Source organism: Drosophila arizonae, chromosome 3 (assembly GCF_054131065.1).
Source record: "Drosophila arizonae isolate 15081-1271.41 chromosome 3, UAZ_ARI_1.0, whole genome shotgun sequence".
Lineage (NCBI taxonomy): Eukaryota > Metazoa > Arthropoda > Insecta > Diptera > Drosophilidae > Drosophila > Drosophila arizonae.
Window position 1 is genome coordinate 3,022,468 of NC_142923.1, and position 21,858 is coordinate 3,044,325.

Below are 21,858 nucleotides of genomic sequence, written 5' to 3' on the forward strand. Positions count from 1 at the left end.
TACATTTTCATTAGTTTTACTTATTGTTTATCAAGTGTTAAATTAAGACAAAATATATTTGTAATTTATTAAATTTGTACTCTAAAATTGTGAATGCTTTAAAATAGTTGAAGTAAAAATATTTTATATTATGAAAAAAATCAGATATTAAAAAAAAAATAAATAAATAAATAAAAAAAAATAGATGTAAATAAGAAAAATTCATTTGTTTTATATTTTACTTCACTTGTTTTTATTTTGATTTTTTGTTTATGTATAAAAAACCAACAAAAATTATAATTAGAACTAAAGCAAAGCGTTTTTAATTAATTAGAAAAGAAGTTGCTAATAAAAATGGGTGTACAATGTTTTTGTTTTTTCTTTTTATCTTGCATAAATATTTCTATGCATTTAAGTTTTTATCTTTTGACTAAATCAAAGTTTTTCTTCGTTAAAAGTCTCGATGCAAAAACAAAAAAGTCAAATGTAAATTTGGTTTTTGGAAACGGAGGAATCGCTTAATTGCATTGCTGTGGCTGTGTTCTTGTTTTTCTCTTTATTTTAAAACAATTTTTGATTTTTATTTTATGCAAATTGATTTCGTTCGTTTAAAAACTTAAAGACACTTGGACAATGTTTAAACTGCTACGAGTTGATATTTTTTGTTTTCTTTTTTTTTTTTTTTTGTTTTGTTTCTTAAATGTTTTTGCTTTTGTTTTCAAAATTTTTAGTTTTGGGTTTACATAGTTGTTGTTGTTGCTTGTAAATTGTATTTATACAATTTGCATATATATAATAGAGATGTATTTATTTTGTTATGCCCCAAATGAATATTTCAAACCATTCAAATAATGCTTAATAAATAAATAAACATGTTGTTGTTGTTGTTGTTGCTATTATTATTTGCTTTCTATTTGTCCTTTTCCGACTCGGCGGCGGCGACTGGCTTCTTGTTGCCAATGGGCAGAGCTACCCGGATTCTGAAAGCATAAACAGATTAACATCTTCGACTATATATATATAAGTACAGCTAGTATGTCTCACTTGTCGGTAATCTCTGTCAACTTGTTGCGCACCAGATCCAAATAGGTATCGATCGATTGTTTGTTATTCTCATAGACCTTGGGCAAGGTAAACAGCGAGACGAAGGCTAATCAAGTAAACAAGAATATAGGTTAATATAAGTCTAACTAACCATAGATTTATCGAAATACCTAGTATGACCAGCGTCATGCCGTTGAACCAAGCTCCAATGTAGGTGAATACCCACAGAATAACTCCAAATTTAATCGAATCAATGATATCCTCAACCAAAAACAAGCGCCTCAGCTCGGCCGTGAAGCCATTTATATGAGCCACAGCCACGCCCGCAATGTGCTGCACCTTCTCCTGCGAGAGCGTCAGATCCAGTTCCAGATATTCTCTAAAAAAAAGAGGCAAACATAGGTTATCTCTCTTCTCTCCTTCTCCCCCTCTCTCATCCTCTCTACTCACTTGAAGGGGTGTCCATCGTTTGTCTTTTGCACCGCCTGTGTCACAGATTTGTAGATTCTGAAGGCGACGGTTCCAATCAGAGTGAGCAGCGACAAATAGGCAAAGACGCTGATCACCGAGAAGCAGGAGATGGCCACCAGGGTGATGAGGCCGGCGCCGAATACAATTCCCGACATTTTCACATCGCGCCAATAGATCAGCGATTCGACTGGAAATGAGCAGAGGGAGTAAAAATCGAAGTTAGTTACAGTTTAAGAAGCATTCAAGTATGGTAGAAGCACAAAGCGTTTGATCTATTTCCAGTTACAGTTTAAAAAGCATACGATTCATCCTATTGAGCAGAATTTATAGATGGCTTTAATATAAGAGCAACAGAGTGCATCTAGTTTCGTATAAAAGATGCAACTACTATTCGTATAAGAGTAATGTAAAGTTTACTAAGCCTTAACAGATTTTCGAGGCAGCTGTAACAGTTTGAATAACTCCCATGCTCTGTTTTATCAATCGACTTCAAATTTTGTGGAGAATACATACACAAGAGTACATAATATAAGAGCAGAACTTTGTATGAATGTATGGCTGTGACAGCTTTAGCGGTAAGCAAAATTTGATACGCTCACTTATTAAGAGAAAGCGAACATTTTTCTTGCCCTTTACAATTTAAGAAAACACACAGCTACAGTATACATATAAAAGTTATAAGTCATGTTGCTCTTCACAGTTTAGAGTGTAGAGAGCTTAAGTATTGTAAGTTGTCTTGTGCTTTACAGTTACAGTTGAAGAAGCATATGCAAAAAAGATTCATAATCAATTACCTAAGGAATTGAGTATAAGAGAGAGTCAACATTTTAAAGCTGCTGCAGTTTGAGTCAGCCAAAGCTTAAAAAGTTAAACAAGCAGATTAACAAGCAGTCAATTATCAGTTTGGAAGTCATCATGAAAAGCACGCACTTCACAGTTTCACAAGCCACGCTAAGAGGAAAGTAGTCAGTGAAGAGAGAGCGCCAAGAGGACCGTTGCTTGTACACTTTGACAAGCAGTGGTGTTGCTCCTTCGCATTTTGCTGTTTTCTGTTACCCACTGAATTTCTTTCTTTTTTTCAAGTTTGGCAATGCGCACAGTTGACGAGTGACTGAAGAAGACCAAAATACACAAAAAGCACACGCATGCAAAGGCCATGAGACAGCTGTCTGTATATGTATGTGTGAATGTTCGTAAGTGTGCGTATATCTTGCTCTAACAATTATGCAATCTATGCGATACACAAGCACACACACACGCTACTACACAGAGATCAACTATGCTGCAGCCCATGCAAATGTCAGCTAATAATGATTGGTTGCACGATTAGCACATATACTACATATACATAAATATATATGTATGTACATATATATGATATATCTATGGTTATATATATTTATTTATATATATTTTTATATCGCTCACTCACAGATTCTGCTCGACATTTTATTCGTTGTTGCGATCGGTGCTTGAGGCGTTCGTTGCCAAGTTTTATACTAGACAAATATTATATGCCTTAAACAAAATATTCCGGACCGCAGAGCCGGACAAAAGAACACACACGCACAACAGAGAGAGAGAGAAAGTGAAAGAGAGCGGGAGAGGGAGAGCGACCGAAATTCTAAGAGAGCGAAACGGATGCGAATTGAAACACTGTAAAAGCACTTAAATGATCAATGAATGATATAGATATTCGTATATCAAGCATATATGGACATAAATAATATATGTATAGGTTTTACAGTTTGATAACTATCCCCCTTTCTCCCTTCCTCCCATTGAAATTATCCGATTAGCAGTCAATGCACTCAATCGCCTAGCGAATTCAATGAAATTTCGATTTTTCTATTTGGCGGAAAAATCTTTCAATTGATTTTAGCTATAAATAGAGTACTCGAATAGCGGATTCTTCTTTTTTCTTTCTATTAGATTCATTAACCATTATACAATAAACAATGTGCGTTTAATTAAATACGAATTTTATGTGTTCTTCATTCGTTTTGCACCCTCTTCTATTTTTAAAGCACTTTTCAAAATAGGTGCAAAAACATTATTTTAATTTCTTAATACCCTGTGTGTGTGAGCGTGCGTGCGTGGGGTTGCTTAGGTTGATATATTGCTTATAATTTTAATAAATATTACTTTCTCAATTTCTAATCAGAATTCGGCATTCATTCGCTCTGTTATTAATATCAAAGTAATTGTCGAGTTAAAGTGAATCCATTCATTTAAATAAGATTTCTCGCTCTCATCATTTCCAATAAGAATTCGATGGTTACCCGTTCGCTCACTCACACTCTCGCACTCCTGGTAGGCTCACAGCTGGAGCTTAATAGAAATGTTGAAAACAAAAACCAGCTGTTAGAAAGCACAAAGGAGAGGGAAAGAGAGCAGCGCATCCACAGGCTCGCATTGGAAAGCTTCCAATAGAGCAGATCATGGACAAAAGCATGCGAGCAGCTACGAAAGAAGCAGAAGCAGCAACAGCTAAGCAAATAGGAAAAGCAGAAAAAAAAACTTGTTTTGGGGGGTGGGTTAAGCTAGACAACAACAAAAATCAAATAAGTCTGTCAGCAGCTAGTTGCCAAGCAGACACGTCTGGAGGTTATGCAAATCGACAGCAAATTAGAAAGGAAACAAGAGATGGGCAACAAATTGAAACTGGGTTAAAAGACAATCCAATGTGTGAGCATAAATAAATACAGACATATGCATATATATTTGTGTGTATACATATTTTCTCATACGAAAGAAAGCGCTGCGAGAGAAAGTTTCCTTTGTGGTTGTCTCTTTATCAATTGAATAAGAGACGTCGCCACAATTAAACATATTGAAAGCGTGTAGGCTGATAAAGCAACAACAGAAGAAGAAGAGGAGGAAGAAGTGCATTGGCCACTGGAATTGGAAGTTCGATCTGGAACTGGGGGCATGTGAGCTGGGAATGTTATGGGCGATCACCAACTGGTTTCAATCACAAACAAGTTTGCGCAGAAAGTGAAGTGGACTCTACAAAATAAAAACGAAGAAGAGTAAGAAGACGAGCACCAAAAGTGCCTAGATAAGGAACATGTAAGCTAGTGTGTATGAGTGTCTGTCTCTGTATGTATTCTAGAGATGTGCGCCGGTGTCACCGTGAGTATTGTTAGAAGTATGCCTATGATGGAAAGGTGTCTTTCGGATCGCAGCTAAATATGAGTATCATTATATGCTATAAAGGATGTGTGAATGAAAAAATACATCCATCGCATCTGTCTCTCTCTTTCTTTCTAACTGCTTTCAACCCATTTTGATTTAAATTATGTGACAGAAAATATATAAAATTTGAAGTTCTTAGACTTCTCAAACAAAAACAACTTCCGCTCAAAGGAACAAAATTTTACACAAAGCAGACGTATCAAAATGACTTCAATTTGCATGTCGTGCGTGATTGTGACGTCACGTGCACATCTCAAGCGCGTATTTAGCGAGCACGCGGCGAAGATAACCTTGAATTAGACTAAACACACACACACACGCACAACTGAGTGTGCGATTGCAAGTGCAGGCATAAAATTATGGAATATGCTTATTATAAGCTCTTGATTTCGTTAAGTTTTGTTATTGTTCTTGTTGTAGGCAAGTTCGTTGACTGCCCCGTTAGCCGAAAGAAACTTTTCGACGTGGCAATCAAAATTCAAGAGCTGATCGTACAACAACAAAAATGGCAGCCCAAAGTAAATTATGCAAAAGGTAAATGTAGTTGTTGCTGTGCAGCAATTTAATGGCCACGCTGGCTGCGCTGCTGACGTTGGCAATCGAACAGTAACAGTGACAGGCCAGAGCATAGATAAGGCTTAATGATAAATCAAAGTAGACAGATGATAAGCACTCGTTTACAGTTATTTGATTCTCTTCTCGTTCTTGTTGTTGTAGCATTTACCTGGGCCACGTTCGGGTAGGGACTGGAAATTGCCATTGGAGCTATTGCGTGAGTAACGTTTGCTGCCACCGGCCATAGTTAGAATTTATTTCTTTTTTCTTCTTTATAACAGGAACTTGGCGCCAAAAATATGTGCAAAGTTGAATTGGCGTGTCTAACTCTAATTAAACTTGGCCAATGCACATACACAAACACACACACACACACACGAAAACTGTTAAAAACAACTGTTAAGTTACAAGCGATACTGCGGACCGCCGTCTGCTTCGAGCGCAGCAAAAGAACTGGAAGAAGTTCAAACACAAAACAAACCAATAAGCCGCTGCCGCGCTACTGCCGTCGCAGAGGAGCTGTGTGCGAAAGAGAGAGAGAAACAGAGAGACGAAGCAGCACGCACGCAGTCCAAACAAGTTTTCTGGAATGGAGCAAGTTTGCACAGCAAAGAGCGCACACGAGAGAGAGGGAGTGCGCGATCCCAGCGCATGAAAGTAAAAAGATAACGCGCAATTGCAACAACAAAAGCTACAAACTTGACTACGTATGTATGTAGGCGCCCACGAGCGCAAGCGTTCGTCAGAATGTGTTTAGCAACGTGTCAAAGCATACGACGATTCGACTTCGTATTAGTTCGGCCAGCTGCCACGAAGCTAACGTTACGTTCAATTTAACGTAGTGGGTGCGGTGTGGTTGGCGTTGCGACGAAACGCATTGTCGTGATTCATAGACAAACTGTCATACACACATACATTCGGCGCGTCAAATTGGAAGTGTTGAAGCGCGACTGTGTCTGAGGGCTGAGGCAAAGAAACTACGTCGAACTGCACTGGAGTTAGGGTGAGGGCTAACCGCACTGCTTGCCACGAACTTCCCTTTCTTCAAGCAGTGTATTGTGTTCATTGAACTCTTCCCAGCTGCAACGCAAAATCAAAACAAATTGCGTTTTAGACCAATTTACAGTGCCTGCAAAACTGCTCTGACATCATGGGATGTCCGCACCAACCCCATTTTACTTGGATTTATGTATTTCCATTTATTCTTTTCTTTTTGGCGCGAATGAGTAATAAGCTCTGCTTCAAATGATATCATGACCCAAAAGCGAACATTGTACGATAGGGAGAGAGAATAAAGAGGGAGATGGCAATAGACGCTGACATAATATGTGAATCGAGTTTGCTTTCGGGAAATACACAATAAATAAATAAAATGATATTAATAACAATACAAATTGCACCTGTCTGCTTACATATTGCATAAGCGAGCGAGTCGAGAAATGTTATAAAATAATAATGATAATGAAATAATTAAAAAGATACATTCAGTGGCAAACACAGCAGCGGGCAGCAATCAAAACGAGAGCAGATGAAAGACAGACAAATTAAAGGCATAAATACTCAAACAACAATGTAGCATAGGCAAGACAAATGTGAGCACGACTAGCGAATACCCTATCTCGACTGATATCAAGGAAGCTTTTTCTAGTATCTTTTAACTATATACTCCTATATATTTTTATTAAAACTTAAATATACATATATATATATATTCTCCATTTCCTATTACTTTAGGCCCCTCTGACCTTGTCACTTTGGCTCTCGCTCTCTCATTTTATTTAATATAACTCTCCCATTATCTCTGCGGCATTCTCTGTCTCACTTATGTCTTATGTCCTTCTTTTTCCAACACCAAGTTTCTCTCCTCTGTCTTTCTTTCAAACAATTTTATTGTGTTACTCACTCCCTCTCTCTCTCTCTCTCTCTCTCTCTCTCCTTTTCTCTCTCTCTCTCACTATCTTTCCATCTTTCATTCATACCCACACTATCTATCTCTTTTGCTACACTTATCAGTAGTTCTGCTTCTTATATTGGCTTATTAATCTTTGCCAAACAGCCTACTCCGACTATACCTATCGATAACACCTATTGATAGGCCTATCTTTGTTCTAGTGCGAGCAAATATAATGCAAAAGTCTTAGTGCTTTGTCATTTATCGCACGAACTTAAATTGATTTCATAGCTGTAACGGAAACTCATAAATGTTCGTCTAGAATGTCAGTCGGTACAGTGGACACTTCAGCAAAAGAACTATCGAGAAAACACATAGTTTTTAATTTTCCAAAATCTGGCAAACACATTTTGGCATAAAATAAATCACAAGTTATTGTTAAGAAGAGAAAACAGGTAATTTGACAATATTAATAGCTAACTAAATAAGCAACCTCGAACTCTACTGCTAATTGCTTTACAAATTAGTTGTATATATAATAGTATAATATTTTTCAAAGCCTAATAGAGTTCAAAAATAACAAATTTAATAAAGAATATGCTTGAAAAACTGTAGTACTCAATATTATTTAAAATACTGACATTTGAATTATATAATAATTTATGTATTAAACAATAAGAAATGATATGAAAAATAAATATTTTTTCCGATGGATAAGGGATTTTTATGATGTCTATAAGGCCAGACCAAATAAACGGTCTACCCTACGAAATATTATGTGGAAATATTGCAGCCATAGAGAAAAGGTGCTCGATAGAGGAGACACCAAAATATTTTGTGCCTCTTTGCACATACGAACATGTTTATAAATAAATGCCAGCTGCAATTGGAAACAGCGCAGAGAGAAAGAGAGAGAGCGAGAGAAAGGCAGAGATATCTATTCTATCTGCGTAGATCGCATATAACACTATATAAAGATTGGGGAGGGAGTGGGGCTAAATACTTACGAGATTCCCGATTTAAGGGCAATTCCTGAATTTCAGCGAGCGTTGCGAACAGCGCCTGAAGCGTTTCTAAAGCAGCAGCCATTACTTATAGATTAGGTGTTTATATATATTCGGCTCTATATATATTATGTATATATATCTGATTATCTGCAGCTATGCAACTGCAACGATACGAAACGGAATTAGGAAGTACTAAAAAAATGCACGCGACGCGACGGCATTTGCATTAACCGTTAACTGCAACGAGGCGTTCGGCCGAGCGGCGTACGGCGATCAGCGAACCCAAAAACTACAAAACCAAGAACCTAGAGTAGTCCAACTAACTGACTAATAGCGGCCCCCAGACTACAACAGCAGCAGCAACAACAACAACAACTATAGGCAAGAGACAGGGGGCGATTGCAGCGAATGACTTGCCAAAAATTAACTGAAACAAGAACAAAATTGGCGCTCGAAACGAGCCGTCTCATCAGTGCACTGATAAAATGTCATAGTATAGGGTACACTTGGAGAAATTGGGCAGTCAATTGTGCAGAATAATACAAATAATTCTTGAATATTATAGAATATTTTATGTAAACAAAGATCTATCACAGCTGTCAATATATTATTGCTATATTAGCAGCCTACACTGGAAGAAATTTAAGCTGCGGCTCTATATTGAGCTTATCTACATATCATTTATACTTCATAAATCTTTTTACCTTCAAGATCAACAGTGTTTATCTATCTGTACCCATAGTACTACATACGTACATATTTATATGACATTGTATATTTTTGCTTCTCTTTATATTATTTTCTCACTTTTAACATATGAAACAATGCATACCCTAATTATTCATAGTAATTACACAAAAAATAACTTTATCTAATTTTATCTCTCTATAAGTATATAGCAGTGGCAATTTGTATCTCCTCGAAGCTCTTCAAAGAGATCAAGATTATTTCACTGAGTCTAACAATTGCTATATCGGAATAAGTCCATTGAAAATTGATTTGAAATAAAATGAAATTATTATTCATACGTATATATTATATAATTTATAGAGTACACTTTGGGTCGGTGTGACACAAAACGTGTGAAACGAGCAACGCCAAAGAATCGAAAGTATTTATGTAGCTGTCAGTCAGTTGTTGTTGTTGCTGCTGCTGTTCTTGTTGCTGAGGTCAACAGCTGATGGTGCTTTACATATTTGTAAGTTTTTGTATCTTTGTATCTTACAGATGCGCACAGAAAACACTGACACAGACAGGAACACACACACGCACGAACTAACGAGAGCGAGCGGGACGAGTACACGAAAACGAACCGTAGAGAAGCAGCAATTGAAACGTTGCGTGCAGCGTTGACAAAGTCCGTACATCAACTAAACCACAATTAAATTTTCGATGCGCTCAGCTGCAGGGCCTGAGCATTCGAGGTACTCAAATATACAAACATACATTCATAGGTAAAAGACAGGCACACACACACACACTGATACAATTACAGCTGACATATACTCGTACGGCACTCATATGTGTGTGTGTGCTTATATAGGGGCTATTGCAAATATGTAGAACAGTGAACAGTGCAGAGAGCCAGAGAGCGGCAGAGTGATGAGAGAGCGGTCAAGCTGTAAATATTATTCGCCTTGCTGTATAAATGTACGTATGTATAAAAGTATGAGTAGGTAGCGATCCCTAACAGTCGAACATGTCGTTGCAGGCAAAGGACAGGTACGAACGTAAGCGAATGCCCTTCAGCAGGTAGGCATGAGACATGAGAAAAAAAAGGGCGAACCAGGGCTGCAGCGATCCTCAACTAAAAAACAGTAGACATGTGTATAACACGAAATACATATGAATACACGCTGTATAATTATAACAAATAACTGTTATACGTATCAGCTGTGCCTGCATTCAAATTAACGATCGCTTCGTTGCAGCCCTTAAGCTAGCTGAGCAAATTGTGGCCTCTCTCTTACTCTTACTCACACTCTCACTCTCATCGTCTGCTGCTCTCTTGGCGACAACAGCCCTCTTCGTAATCCGAAAATCGAACTGCTTAGACAATACGTGCAACAACAAAATGGCCGAAACAGCTAAATATCTAAAATTAGCAGACAAATGCGAGCGTCGACGCCAACGTCGTCGTCGCAGATGCCGGCCGGGCAAACAGCGACTAGAACTAGCCTAAAGCAACTGCAACAATAACAACGATTGAGAGAGTGAAGAAGAGGAAGAGCGCGTGAGAGAAAAGCATAAACAATAATAATTGAGAGAGTAATTCAAGGTTAAGCAATCGACGGTACTGCTTGCCGAGCAAGGTGTATAAGCTTTGAACTGCTTGCCGAATAACGCGCCAAAACACAATTCGTTTCGAATCAATTTAATTGCTCTTGCATGTGGGTGTGGGAAAAGTTTTTATACGCATGACGTCAGAGGCTACTGACGTGCGGCCTTTTCTGTTCTTTCTTACTCAGCGTAATTGTACTGGAATAGCGCATGACTTGAAATTTCTTATCAAAGAATTTGTTTAGTTATCTCCGTTAAGTTCACTTTCTTTTGGCTTGTAGAAATGGCTGAGGAATGGAAGAAGGAATGTTTGGAGAGAGGAGAATAAGTTAGCAATTTTATAGAACAAGATAAAGTTGAGCTCTAGAACACAAAATTTAGTATGTGAGTTACTGTTGAGATTCTCTTCCTGAATACAAATTAATCCGGAAAAAATTTGTTAGTACGAATATAATATTATTATTTAATTATTGTATATATTATTATTTCTTTTTATCTTCATATATATTTAATTTTAATCTAGGGTAACCTTTAGTCGTGCGTTCCTTTTCTTCTTAGCAATATTTGCTTAATCTATCAATTTGCAAAAAAAAAAAAAACAACTTCTGTTCACACTCAAATGCAAATTTCATTCTACATTTCTAAAATGCAAAATTTTGTGATGATCTAATGCGCCAATCGCTTGGCCTGGAAGCTCGTAGCATTTTTTATAGATAAACAAATATATACATATTTACTTATGATACTATGTATCTATAAATCAATGTGAGCATGCAGTAGCCGGCACGTAAGCATTTCACCTTTAGCGAAAAGAAATCTATTTGGCAAAGCACAAAAGCCGGCCGGCTAAAAAATCAGGTGAAAGGCAGATTATGAACTTCAATTTCTGCTATATATATATATATATATATATATATACATGTACATATATGTGAAGTCATATACAACAAATGTCTAATTATGAATCACAAAATAGCGTTGTTTGAATGTTTCAAACGGTTTGCAATAGGCGTTGAAACTATTTCCAGATTTATGAATCAACTTCAAAGAAAACAGGTTTGCGGTAGAGCAGTAAACAACTCAGCTATTTGCACTACTGAAACCATATTTGGTATAATTATAATATTGTACATATACTTTCCTACATTTCACATTTTTTTTATTGCTCGAGAAGTATTTAAGAGTTCGGACAATAAACTTTGATCTTGTATTTCAAGTATTTAGTTCTAATTACAATATTATATTTTTTTCATATCAGTCATAAATCCTAATCTCATCCTAAATATTTTTACGATCCAAACAGAAAGAAAAGTCTTGAATTCTTAAATTCATAGCTCGGTTCTGGCGCGAATCAAACCAAGAGTATTCCCTGTTCCACGTTATACTTAATACAAGTTTTTGCCATAAGAATGTCTCACTTGGTTCTCTTTATGGCTAAGACAAGTCGAAATCACGGAATTGTGACTCAGCGACTGCCTGCTAAGGCCCACAGAGCGTGGCGAGAATTCTCAGTGGGCAGTCCGGATTCGGAATCGAGTGCAAATGGGTATACTCCATGCGCATTAAGTATCTCTAGACTTTGCACCAAAACGGGGCATAAGTAGACTCGAGTCCAGCAATTGCTTTTACGTGCCAAGCGGGTGGCGCATCAAAAGCAGCCGCTAATTTTATGGCCTAAATAGGGGGCGACATAGATGGTGGGGAATGAAGAGAAAGATTTTAGCCATTAACTTGGTATATTCTCTATGTTAAAGCAGAAATCGTGGCTTATTTATAAAGCTTTAAATTGAGCTAAAACATTGTGAATATTAAAATATATTTCCACTTAAGGAAAACATATATTATTTTAAAGATTTTATTTAAACATTTTCTTATATTAGTCATTGGATTTACTTTGGAGACACACTTAAAAAATGTATTTACTAATTTGTATGTTGAGTCAAGTTTTGTGTTTAATCTTTTAAGCATTCTCCCAAAGGTTTTCTTTACGCTTTGAGCTCAACAACTGCTTAACATGGGCTCAGTCTATGTTAAGCTTAGCAGCTTAATGTAAAGTGCGCTCAGCTAACAGAGTTGAGTACTGTTATGTTAACTTTTTATTAAATTTTATTTTAGTATACAATTTGCCCACGACAAATTCTGTTGCCGGTTTGATATGAATCTGAGTCCGAGTTGTAGCTCAGGCCTAGAAAATTCTCACAGAGATTTAGTCTATATATATAGATAGAGTCAATTACTATATATATAAATATATATATGTAGTTAATGTGCTTGGGGCAAAGCTCAAGCGTTAGTCAGTCGAGAGCTGTCGAGAAACGTAAATACGTTGACTTTCATAAGCTGATGAAACTAGATTTAGTACATCTACTATATATTGTATATATATATGTGTGTGTGTGTGTGTGGACCCTATATGCCCATTATTGTTGTGCATGTTTCGCTGGCGTCGATTGCATGCGAGCCTCGTGTGAATGAAAGCGAGGGGGCGCCGCCTCCTCTCTATCTCCCCGCCCTCTCCTACGCCTTCAGCTGGCACCTTTGGCGCACGGCAGGCAGACGGCGTATCAGCTTGCATTTCAGTTGGTAGACGAGTAAAAAGGTTTTCCATTTTTCATTTCGCCAACTGAGGTTTATATACTCCATATAAAGCTAAGTCATGAAAGCGTTTAGCATGCGATCCGATTACCAATTTTTTGCTTTTGGTTTTTAGTCATTTTTTTTTTTTTTTTTTTTTATTTATTTATTTATTTTTTTTTTTTGCTTTTGCCGCTTCAGTGCCAGCCACGGGGCGTGGCAGGGGCAGGGCGTTAAGGTAACTGAACTGCATTTATGCCCGTCCACTAATTATGTGGGCGTGGCACATTCACACACATACAGAAACACTTTGTTTTGGCCACAATTAATGCAGTTGGCCGTTTTTAGCTTTTGCGATTTTGTGTTGCGCGCTTTTAGGCGCTGGACGCAGAATTTTGTATGCTTTATGCAGGCTGTTTATAGGCGTTGCCCCGAGGGGGAAAAGCAAAGCTAGGCAATGCACATTAATAATAAAGTGCTATAAAAGGAAACGAAATAAGAGAGAGAGAGAAAATGAAATAGAAGCATTGCAGTAAATGCAGGGCAGAAAAGCCTTGCAATTAAAAAATTTTAGGCTCTTTCTTTAAATATAATAGATTTTGAGAAAAAAAAAAAAAAAAAAAACAACGAAAGAATAACGAAAATATTCTTAAAAATTGGATAGATCACAGAAAACATCATAAGTGAAGCTAAAGCTAGTCTTGTTCCGCTTAATAGATAAATTTAATACAAATTGATATTAAGTCAAGTTTAGTTCAAGTTAAGATTTATTGTAAATAAGAAAAATTATTTAGTTTAGTTGAAAGAGAATCCTATTTATCATAAAAATAGAACTTTCTATTCTAACTTGTACTCATTAGTCAACTTTTTCCAATAGAACGCCTCTCTAGTTCTCTCCTTAATGACTAGTTAAAGTCAAGGAATAAAGACTCAGGGACCGCCAAAGGCCCCAAAGCGTTTCGAGAACTCCCAGTGGACAGACCGGATTGAATTCGTACATAAAGTAAGCCTAGAGTATCTCACTGAGAGCTAGGTTCCATTTACAAGAGTATTTTCGTTTAGTCAAATTCCAATAAAATGAATTATCAGAACTTAAACGAAATATAATTCGGCCTATGCCTCCATTTATTACAGGGTATATAGAACAAACAAGTGCTTCGTAGTGCTTAGTGCTTAGTAGTGCAGTACTTAGAGCTTTAGTAATATAGTCAAGCATAAATTCAGGGTTGTTCATAGCAATTACAATAGACGCAGAGACAAGTGCACAACAATAAAATGCGTATAACAAAAAGCGGGGCATACTTTGAGGCATTATAGAGGCTGCTCAAGGGACAAACAAAAGTACAGATGGGGCAGAGGCGTGGCATAGCTACGCTTTGTGCGGGCGAAACAATGACATCATTATACAAATATTTCTATCTATATATATAACCCCTATATTGTGGACAAGAATCCATTTTCTTGCTGCTGTATTATGTACAGTTTGTTTGTTGCGATTGACAGTTATTTGTACAGTTTGACAAACACTGGGCCGCTCAATACACTTACCTAGCGGGTGCAAACGTTCGGGCTTGAACCAGGCATCTGCAAATAGGCGATGGACAATATTGATTTTCGTTAGTTTAGCGTTTTGGGTTTATATGTGTGTTGTTGTGCAAGGCAATTAGAGTGAGCCGAGAAAGAGATAGAAAATAAAAGTAGAGAAGGAGAGATATAGAGGGAGTAAAAGCGTGCATTAGGCGATGTTTCAAAGAAGCAATAAAAAACAACTAAAACATGCAAAACAAATTAGTAGACGTAAGTATAAGAGTTAGTATAAGAGCTAGAGCACCAGAGCAGACCCACGTAGCACTTGATTATACAACAAAATGCATTTCCATTCACCCATCGACAGTTAGTTATGTTTCTGATTGGTTATATGTATGCGTATCTATGCGTGTGTGTGCAAAACTTACTGGGATCCAAAATGGAGCAAATCAATGGCCGCTGCTTGCAGACGCCATTTTGTCCGGCCTCGCCAATCGTACACATTTTTCGTTAATACTCTTTCCTATTGGAATAAATTTGAATCACCAAGCAGTTGCTAAAGCACTTGCAATTATAATTACAACGTCACTTTCGATCTGCGTATTTATAAATTTCTGTATATTTCTTTCTTTTCTTTTACGCAGGCACTAAACAATGCACACAACGAGAGCGAGCAAGAGAGCAAGCTAGCGAACTACGACGTTACGTTAAACGTTAGGCAATTGCGTAAAAGAATTCACTGCCGTCCGTTAGGCACACGACGCGTATAGAGACTGAACGTAGGCTGAAAAAAAGCTTCAAAAGGACTAGTTCCAAAGCCAACGCAACGAGGGCTCGAGAGCGCGCTTCAAAGAGAGCGAGAGCGTGAGAGAGCGAACGAGCATTTAAGTGGAAGCGAATGCAAAATCGATAAGCGACCTGTGCACTAGGTTGAGCAACCGCGCTTAGCCCTGAACTCGCATTACTCGCATCTAATAAAAAGCTCTCGCTAAAGCTGGCAAATGTATCGATTAACAATTGCAGCTGACAGTAGCGCGTGTAGAGTCGGCAGAGCCGTTGCGTTACAACGCATGCGCTGTCTTTGTAGACTTCGAGTGGGCGTTGGGCCTAAGGGTTACACGGAAATTAACAGACAGCGGAGGCTATTGCTTATTTTTTCTTTTTTTGCTCTCCGATTTGTTAGTTTTATTTTTTTTTTTTCTTTTGGGCGCGGACCTGCACTGCTTGCAGCTGAGCTGCAGAGGTTGGGCTTGGGTTTGGCTCAGTCTAAGATTTTGATATGAATCCAATAAGCCGCCTGGACAGAGGGCGTCAAACATCTGCGTCTAGTTTTTCTTGTTTGCGTTTTTAGCTTCTTAGCTGCAATGCCTTACGATTTATGTTATATACTGTGTAAACAGTTATGCGAAATCTTAGTCACTTGCCAAGAGCAAATGGATTGGCAAGCATCTGAGAGACAGAGACGGAAGCTGACATTAGCTGGTTGTGCAATTCGAACTGTACTTCAATATTATTTTCATCAAAGTGCAATTAACCTAGAAATGCTTTATAAGTTCTTTTCCTTCTCCCTTCGTCGCTCTACTTTTCTCACATTATTTAAAACAGTTACTTGAGCCGTCATTAGAGAGCTTTATAGGCTTCTAGACTTCTTTTTAAGTAAAGGTCTGATCCCATAAAGTCCATATGTTTAACAGAATGTAAAATATGAATAACAAAACTCTTCTTGAAAGAAATTTGTCTCATAGAAGTTAGCTAAAAACCTTCCTGCTTATATAGTATAAATCTAGCAAAAGTTTCCAAAACATTCTTGATTAAGATAAGATCATCGAAATAAAAAATAAATAAAAAAAATAGGGTTTTACAACAACTAATGTTTTTCATATAGCCACCTTTACAAGTATATGCGCATTAATTAATATCAAACACCTTTTCATTAAGGCAATCCAAATAAATATATACATACATATAGTATATGAATATAAAAGATTATTTTCCACACTCGATTCGATCTATTTATGTCAAACTAATTTGTGTATACATATACTGAAGCAATGCACGTTGTGAGCTGTTAAGCAAACAAAAAAAGCGCTTTAATTTTATATTTAAAGTAAACAAAGAGTGGAACTGTAAGCTATTTATAAAAGAAAAGTGCCAGACTTGCTCCAAAATAAGAACTTTTTAAATTATTCATGTTTCTTTAAAAGAAACTCTCATTAGTTTTTTTTAGCCCACAACTCAGTTGGGAATCCAATTGGAACACGAATTGCACTTGGAACACAGTTGAACAAACACTAAAAGATTATTCACACTTTGTTTAGAGTTGTTTACAGCATTTACGGCGTGTCTCACTTCTTCTGGGGCTTTCACAAATTTCGTTACACTCTATTTAAATAATTTTCTTTTATCTTAAGCACAATCTGGAATAACATGATAAGTACATAGCCATTTATGTACGACAATATTCACAGTCTATTTATAAGAACCTCTAATTGCCTTTCGATTGCGGCATGACTGCGATGCCGGCGAGCCGAACTACAGTTACAAAGCAGACGATAAGTGTAAAGCAAAGGCGCTGATAAGTGCGGGCTTAGCCCATGTGCCAAGCCTCGAATCAGCGTGAAGAGCAAAGAGGGAACAGCAAGAGAAAGAGAGAGGTAAAGCCAATGCAAGGGCCTCCAGCTGCAAGCAGTGCTGCGAATTGCGATTTCTTAAAGCTAAATTTGACTTTTTTTATGACAAGTTTTTATAGCACATATAAAAGTTTATTATTATTAGTTTATTAGTACATATACAAATATAAATATATAACGATTTCATATTAGAATGTTTCTTTTATTAATTCGAGCAATTATCTTGGGTATTTTATATATATAATTCTCAAAATTCGCTTAAAATGTGAATATACCAATTTCTCAAAAACCCAAATCTTGAAGAAATTTATTTAGTTTATAAATGTTCGGCCCAGTTAAGGTATTTTTGAACTTTAAGTGACTATCTCACACAACATTTACCTTTATTTTAGCTTTATTGCACAATTTTTACAGCCAGCACTAATACGTGCACACACACACTTGCAATTTGCATGTGAGGAAGAAAGCGAGGAGAAAAAAGCAACTGGTAAAGAAAATGCATTATCGTTATCGATACTGTGTCTACAGCTGGGTCGATGACGAGCCGCAAAGTCAATGCCAATTGGAAGCAAAAAAGAAGAGGCACACATAATGTAAGACCGGGAGACAGGCGGACAGCCAGTCAGACATTTAGCGTATAGTCGCCATAAAAATAGCAAATAAAGACAAAGGCGAAGGCAAAGGCAAAGGCATTGCCGCGGATGCAACCAAACAAGAAAGAAATTACTAATTGGAAAATTTTGCCGGCATGCGGCGAAAATAAAGACGCAGATTGAAAAAAAGAGCACATCAAGTAGGTTGATTGACTGACTGCCAAATACTCTCTACACTGTGAAATTACTAATTAAAATTTAGACTTTTTAAATTACACTGTGGAATTACTAATTAAACTTAAGACTTTGTAACTGAATTTAAATGGATATATGCATATATTTCTAGTCCAGCATTGTAAAAGTCAATATACTCTATTGCTCTTAACGAACGGGGTATATAAATCTGATACTGAAATGAATTTGCGCAGTGAAGCGGGCCCCTAACTAGACAATTGAATTATGCAGGCAAGGCTTAAATTAAAGAGTACTCGAAACGGCAGCAGCAGCAACAGCAACAGCAACAGCAACAGCAACAGTAACAGCAGCTGCTAGCGCTCTGTCTCCCTGCCTGCCGCTTTTCTCTTTTGCTATAATTGCTTTAATGGACATACGCTAAAATGTATGTAGCTCGAAAACTAGAAAGAACAAAATTAAATGTGAAATATGAATTATGAATGCTGTGCCACACGTCAATGGACGGCAGGGCAGCATGAGCAGCGGCAGCAGCAGCAGCAGAAGCTGAGCAACAAAGTTGCTGATTCATCAGAGTCTAATACGAATACAATAAATTGTATATGTATAAATATATAAGAAAATCACATTAAAACTATGCCATATAAAATATATACGCAAGTTCTATTGACTAATTTAAGCATAATTGCGCAGCCGTGACTCACGATGAATCTAACGATGACGACGATAGTATTTCTAGGCCATTCGATCAGGGCTGCCCAATGTTAGCTACTCTTGTGCGTGCAATTCAAGTTTTTTTTTTTTATTTTATTAGCTTTTATTCATCAAATTTAGCCAATTGTAATTTTAAAGCTAGTCACTGCAGCTAAATGGCTAAATTTCTATCGATAGTTGGCTGCACTCTGAATGGCGATCCGCTGCGCTGGAAAGCTCCGCAAGAGAGAGCGAGAGCATCGTAGCGAGCGAATGGTAGCGAGGGTCGGTGAGAGATTGCATGCAAATTTTGAGCCGTAACGAAAAGCGTTTGCCAACTGAAATTCAATTCGCGTCAAATACATACATATAAAAATATTCAAGCATTGTTGTATTTATTGTGTACATTAAAAACAGCGCAAAACTTGATGCCGATGACATCAGCGAGCGCAAAAAATAAGAACTAAATGCCAAAGCCGTAAAGCAAAAGGCACGCAGGCTACAAAGAGAGGAGACAGAGAATGAGAGTATGTGGAGAAGAGAGCGTGCAAGCGGCTTGTTTACTGTTTAACAAAAAAAGAGTGACTAAGTACAAATATAAAACCAAGAACAGTAACAACAACAACAGCAACAACATCCGCTCTGTAACAGAGTGACCAGAGCGGCGAGGTGACGTTTACGCCCAAAGGTGCGGTCGAGGATACGCAGGAGGGAGTGAGACAAAAATAACAACAAAACACAAATGAACAAAAAAACATGATGACTAGTTGTCAGGCACAAAAACTAATTAGATACAGAATGATAACGAAAAACAATAATATATATTTATGTATATGTCAGATACATTTATTCTATACACATGCTGCAGATATATTGTACTTATCAGAATGATCACCTAATAAAGAGCGAATTGCTAAACGGGCTTTATCAAAACTTGGCAATTTCGCCAATTTGAGGACTGTAAATATGATATCAATGCATGAAATATTGGAAACCACTTTTGATACATTATATAAATTTCTTGATACATTACATAAATTTTTATGTTTTAAATGCTTGAATTTATTCAGTTTAAAACTTAGTCTTTTGAAAATCTTTAGTAATAAATTATTTCAAATATTTTAGAGCTTTTGGAGTATGATATTGAAAAAACATATTCTGCTCTGAAAATTTCTCTTGATTCGCACTTGCTTATATATCGTAGAATAGGTTGAATTGACTTTATCTCATTAAATTTCCATTTTTTATTATTTTTGAGCTTTTCAGACATATTATTCCTATGATTAGTTATATATAGGTAGGTTAGGTATATATACATATATATCAGACAAACTGCACCTATATTCGATTGATCATATTTGACACTATCTGAAGCAAGTCTATTAAATATTCGACTAGCCGAAGCTCTTTTGGGTCTCATATGAAATATTTATTTTGTATCTTCACTTACCAAGTCCGTACTTGTAAAAGATTTCCTCCACAGATACGATTTTTGGTTGTTGTTGTTGCTGTTGCTTTTGAGGTGGCTGCTGCTTGGCTGGCTCCGGCTTGGCTGGCTCCACCTTGGGCGGCACCACCTTGGGCGGGTCTACCTTTGGTGGCACCACTTTCGGAGGCTCGACCTTGGCCTCCGGCTTAGCAACAAAATCGTCATCATCCAAATCGGTAATCAAAGCAGGAGTAGAAGACGGAATCGGAACTGCGGCTGGAGCCGGAACTGCTGCGGTAGCTGCTACATCCTTGAAATCACTGAGCAGATCCTCGGAAGAGATGAATTTCTCGTTGTCCTGCTCCTTGAGAGCATCGGCAATGGGCTTCTTAGCCGGCGAAGGAGTATACGAGACAGAGGGTGAATCTGTATCCGAATCCTTGTTGGCCACAGCAGGAGTTGGAGCTGGCGCTGGAGCCACAGGAGCAACTGGAGCAGCAGCTGGAGTTGGTTTGATTAGGAAGTCATCGTCGTCATCATCATAAAACTGGTCGTGAGCTGAGGGCGCAGTTGGCTCAAAGGGCTGCAAGGGAGCAGTGGTTACTGGCTTGAAGCCCAGCAAATCCTCCTCCTGATCGTGGAGAGGCTTGACAGGTGCAGCAGCAGCTGCAACTGGCGCAGGTGCTGCAGCGGGAGCTGAAGGAGGAGCCACTTTGTTAGCATCTCCGAACATTCCGCGCTCAACATTCATAAAGTCGCTAGTCAACTCGCCCACATTCTGCTTGACATCCTTCACACCCTGCTTTAGGAAGTCTCCAAAATCATCCGCTTTCTGTGCAAACTTTGCATCCAGCTGCTCCTGCGCCTCCTTCGCCCCGGCGGACATGCGCTGCACGAATGCCTGTGGATCACCGAAATCCAGATTCTTTTGCTCATTGGCAAAATACTTTTCGGTATGGGCATTATCGTCCTGCACACCTTCGCCGCTGACGTTGGCGCTGCCGCTGCCGACGTTAACGTCGCCGAGCAAATCATCGTAGGTATTGCTGACCTGCTTGCTGGCTGCATTGAAAATGTCCTCAGCCGTATTGGCCGCCTCCTTCTTCAGATCCGCAAAATTGAAGTCCATTTTACAATGCAATTAATCTCCTCTTGCTTAAGATTGTTTTTGTTGTTGCTGTTAGCAATTGCAGCTTTGGTATCCTTTATGCTGATTGGATTATGGCTTACACTCTCACACACATATATGAATGGGTTCGCATACACACACGCACACGGACGCTTACGCACGCAGTCGACCGGCCTAATAGTCGCTCTTTCGCCTTTTAGTTTCGTTGAATTTATTTATTTCTAGTATTTAAATGTCTGTTAGAGATTTTGAGTTTAGTTTCGTTTGCAACGTTTCGACCGTTCTACTTAAAATTTAATTTGTCTTATAATGCGTTAAACGTGCACAGCAACTTCTCTGTTTGAAAAATGAAATGAGACTGCGCGATGGTGTGACCACACAATGAAAAGCCTCAAATGTTGACACATATACGAACTTCATGACAACCCTGGCTTAGAGATGGACTACTCACAAATATTTCCAGCAACACATTACGATATCTTAATACACACTAAATTTAATCGTATTTTAAAACAAGCGTCAGTTGATCTAAAGAATGGAATATTTATACTACTATTATTTTTTAACGTCAGCAAGTTGATATTACAGCTGATATCGTGATCCATTAGCTGACCTATCGATATGCACTCAACTAAGCTTTAGTGTCATCGATGTATTTCAAAGACA

At 37.8% G+C, this 21,858-nt stretch overlaps 1 protein-coding gene and 2 long non-coding RNA genes across 11 annotated transcripts; 2 read left to right on the top strand and 1 right to left on the bottom strand.

Annotated features, from left to right (window-relative positions):
* Positions 1-204: 204 nt before the first annotated feature.
* On the bottom strand, positions 205-21,569 carry Rtnl1 (reticulon). Of its 8 annotated transcripts, none has more exons than XM_089464490.1 (7): positions 16,876-16,998; positions 14,955-15,122; positions 14,548-14,583; positions 1,474-1,681; positions 1,194-1,402; positions 1,024-1,129; positions 205-959 (listed from the first exon to the last, which is right to left on the bottom strand). In XM_089464490.1, the coding sequence occupies exons 2-7, from the start codon at positions 15,028-15,030 to the stop codon at positions 890-892; spliced, it is 705 nt and encodes a 234-aa protein (XP_089320616.1). In that variant the 5' UTR covers positions 15,031-15,122; positions 16,876-16,998; the 3' UTR covers positions 205-889. The 8 variants fall into 8 exon arrangements, with proteins under 8 accessions (XP_089320616.1, XP_089320617.1, XP_017859074.1 ...); XM_089464491.1 differs by having other exon boundaries at positions 16,855-16,985; XM_018003585.2 differs by lacking the exons at positions 14,955-15,122; positions 16,876-16,998 and adding an exon at positions 20,085-21,569.
* On the top strand, positions 9,598-11,027 carry LOC149269589 (uncharacterized). The gene is made up of 2 exons (XR_016269181.1): positions 9,598-9,795; positions 9,857-11,027. It is a non-coding gene; the product is annotated as an uncharacterized LOC149269589 (long non-coding RNA).
* Positions 17,003-19,599, top strand: LOC149269590 (uncharacterized). Of its 2 annotated transcripts, none has more exons than XR_016269179.1 (2): positions 17,003-17,180; positions 17,549-19,599. It is a non-coding gene; the product is annotated as an uncharacterized LOC149269590 (long non-coding RNA). The 2 variants fall into 2 exon arrangements; XR_016269180.1 differs by having other exon boundaries at positions 17,571-19,599.
* Positions 21,570-21,858: the final 289 nt, after the last annotated feature.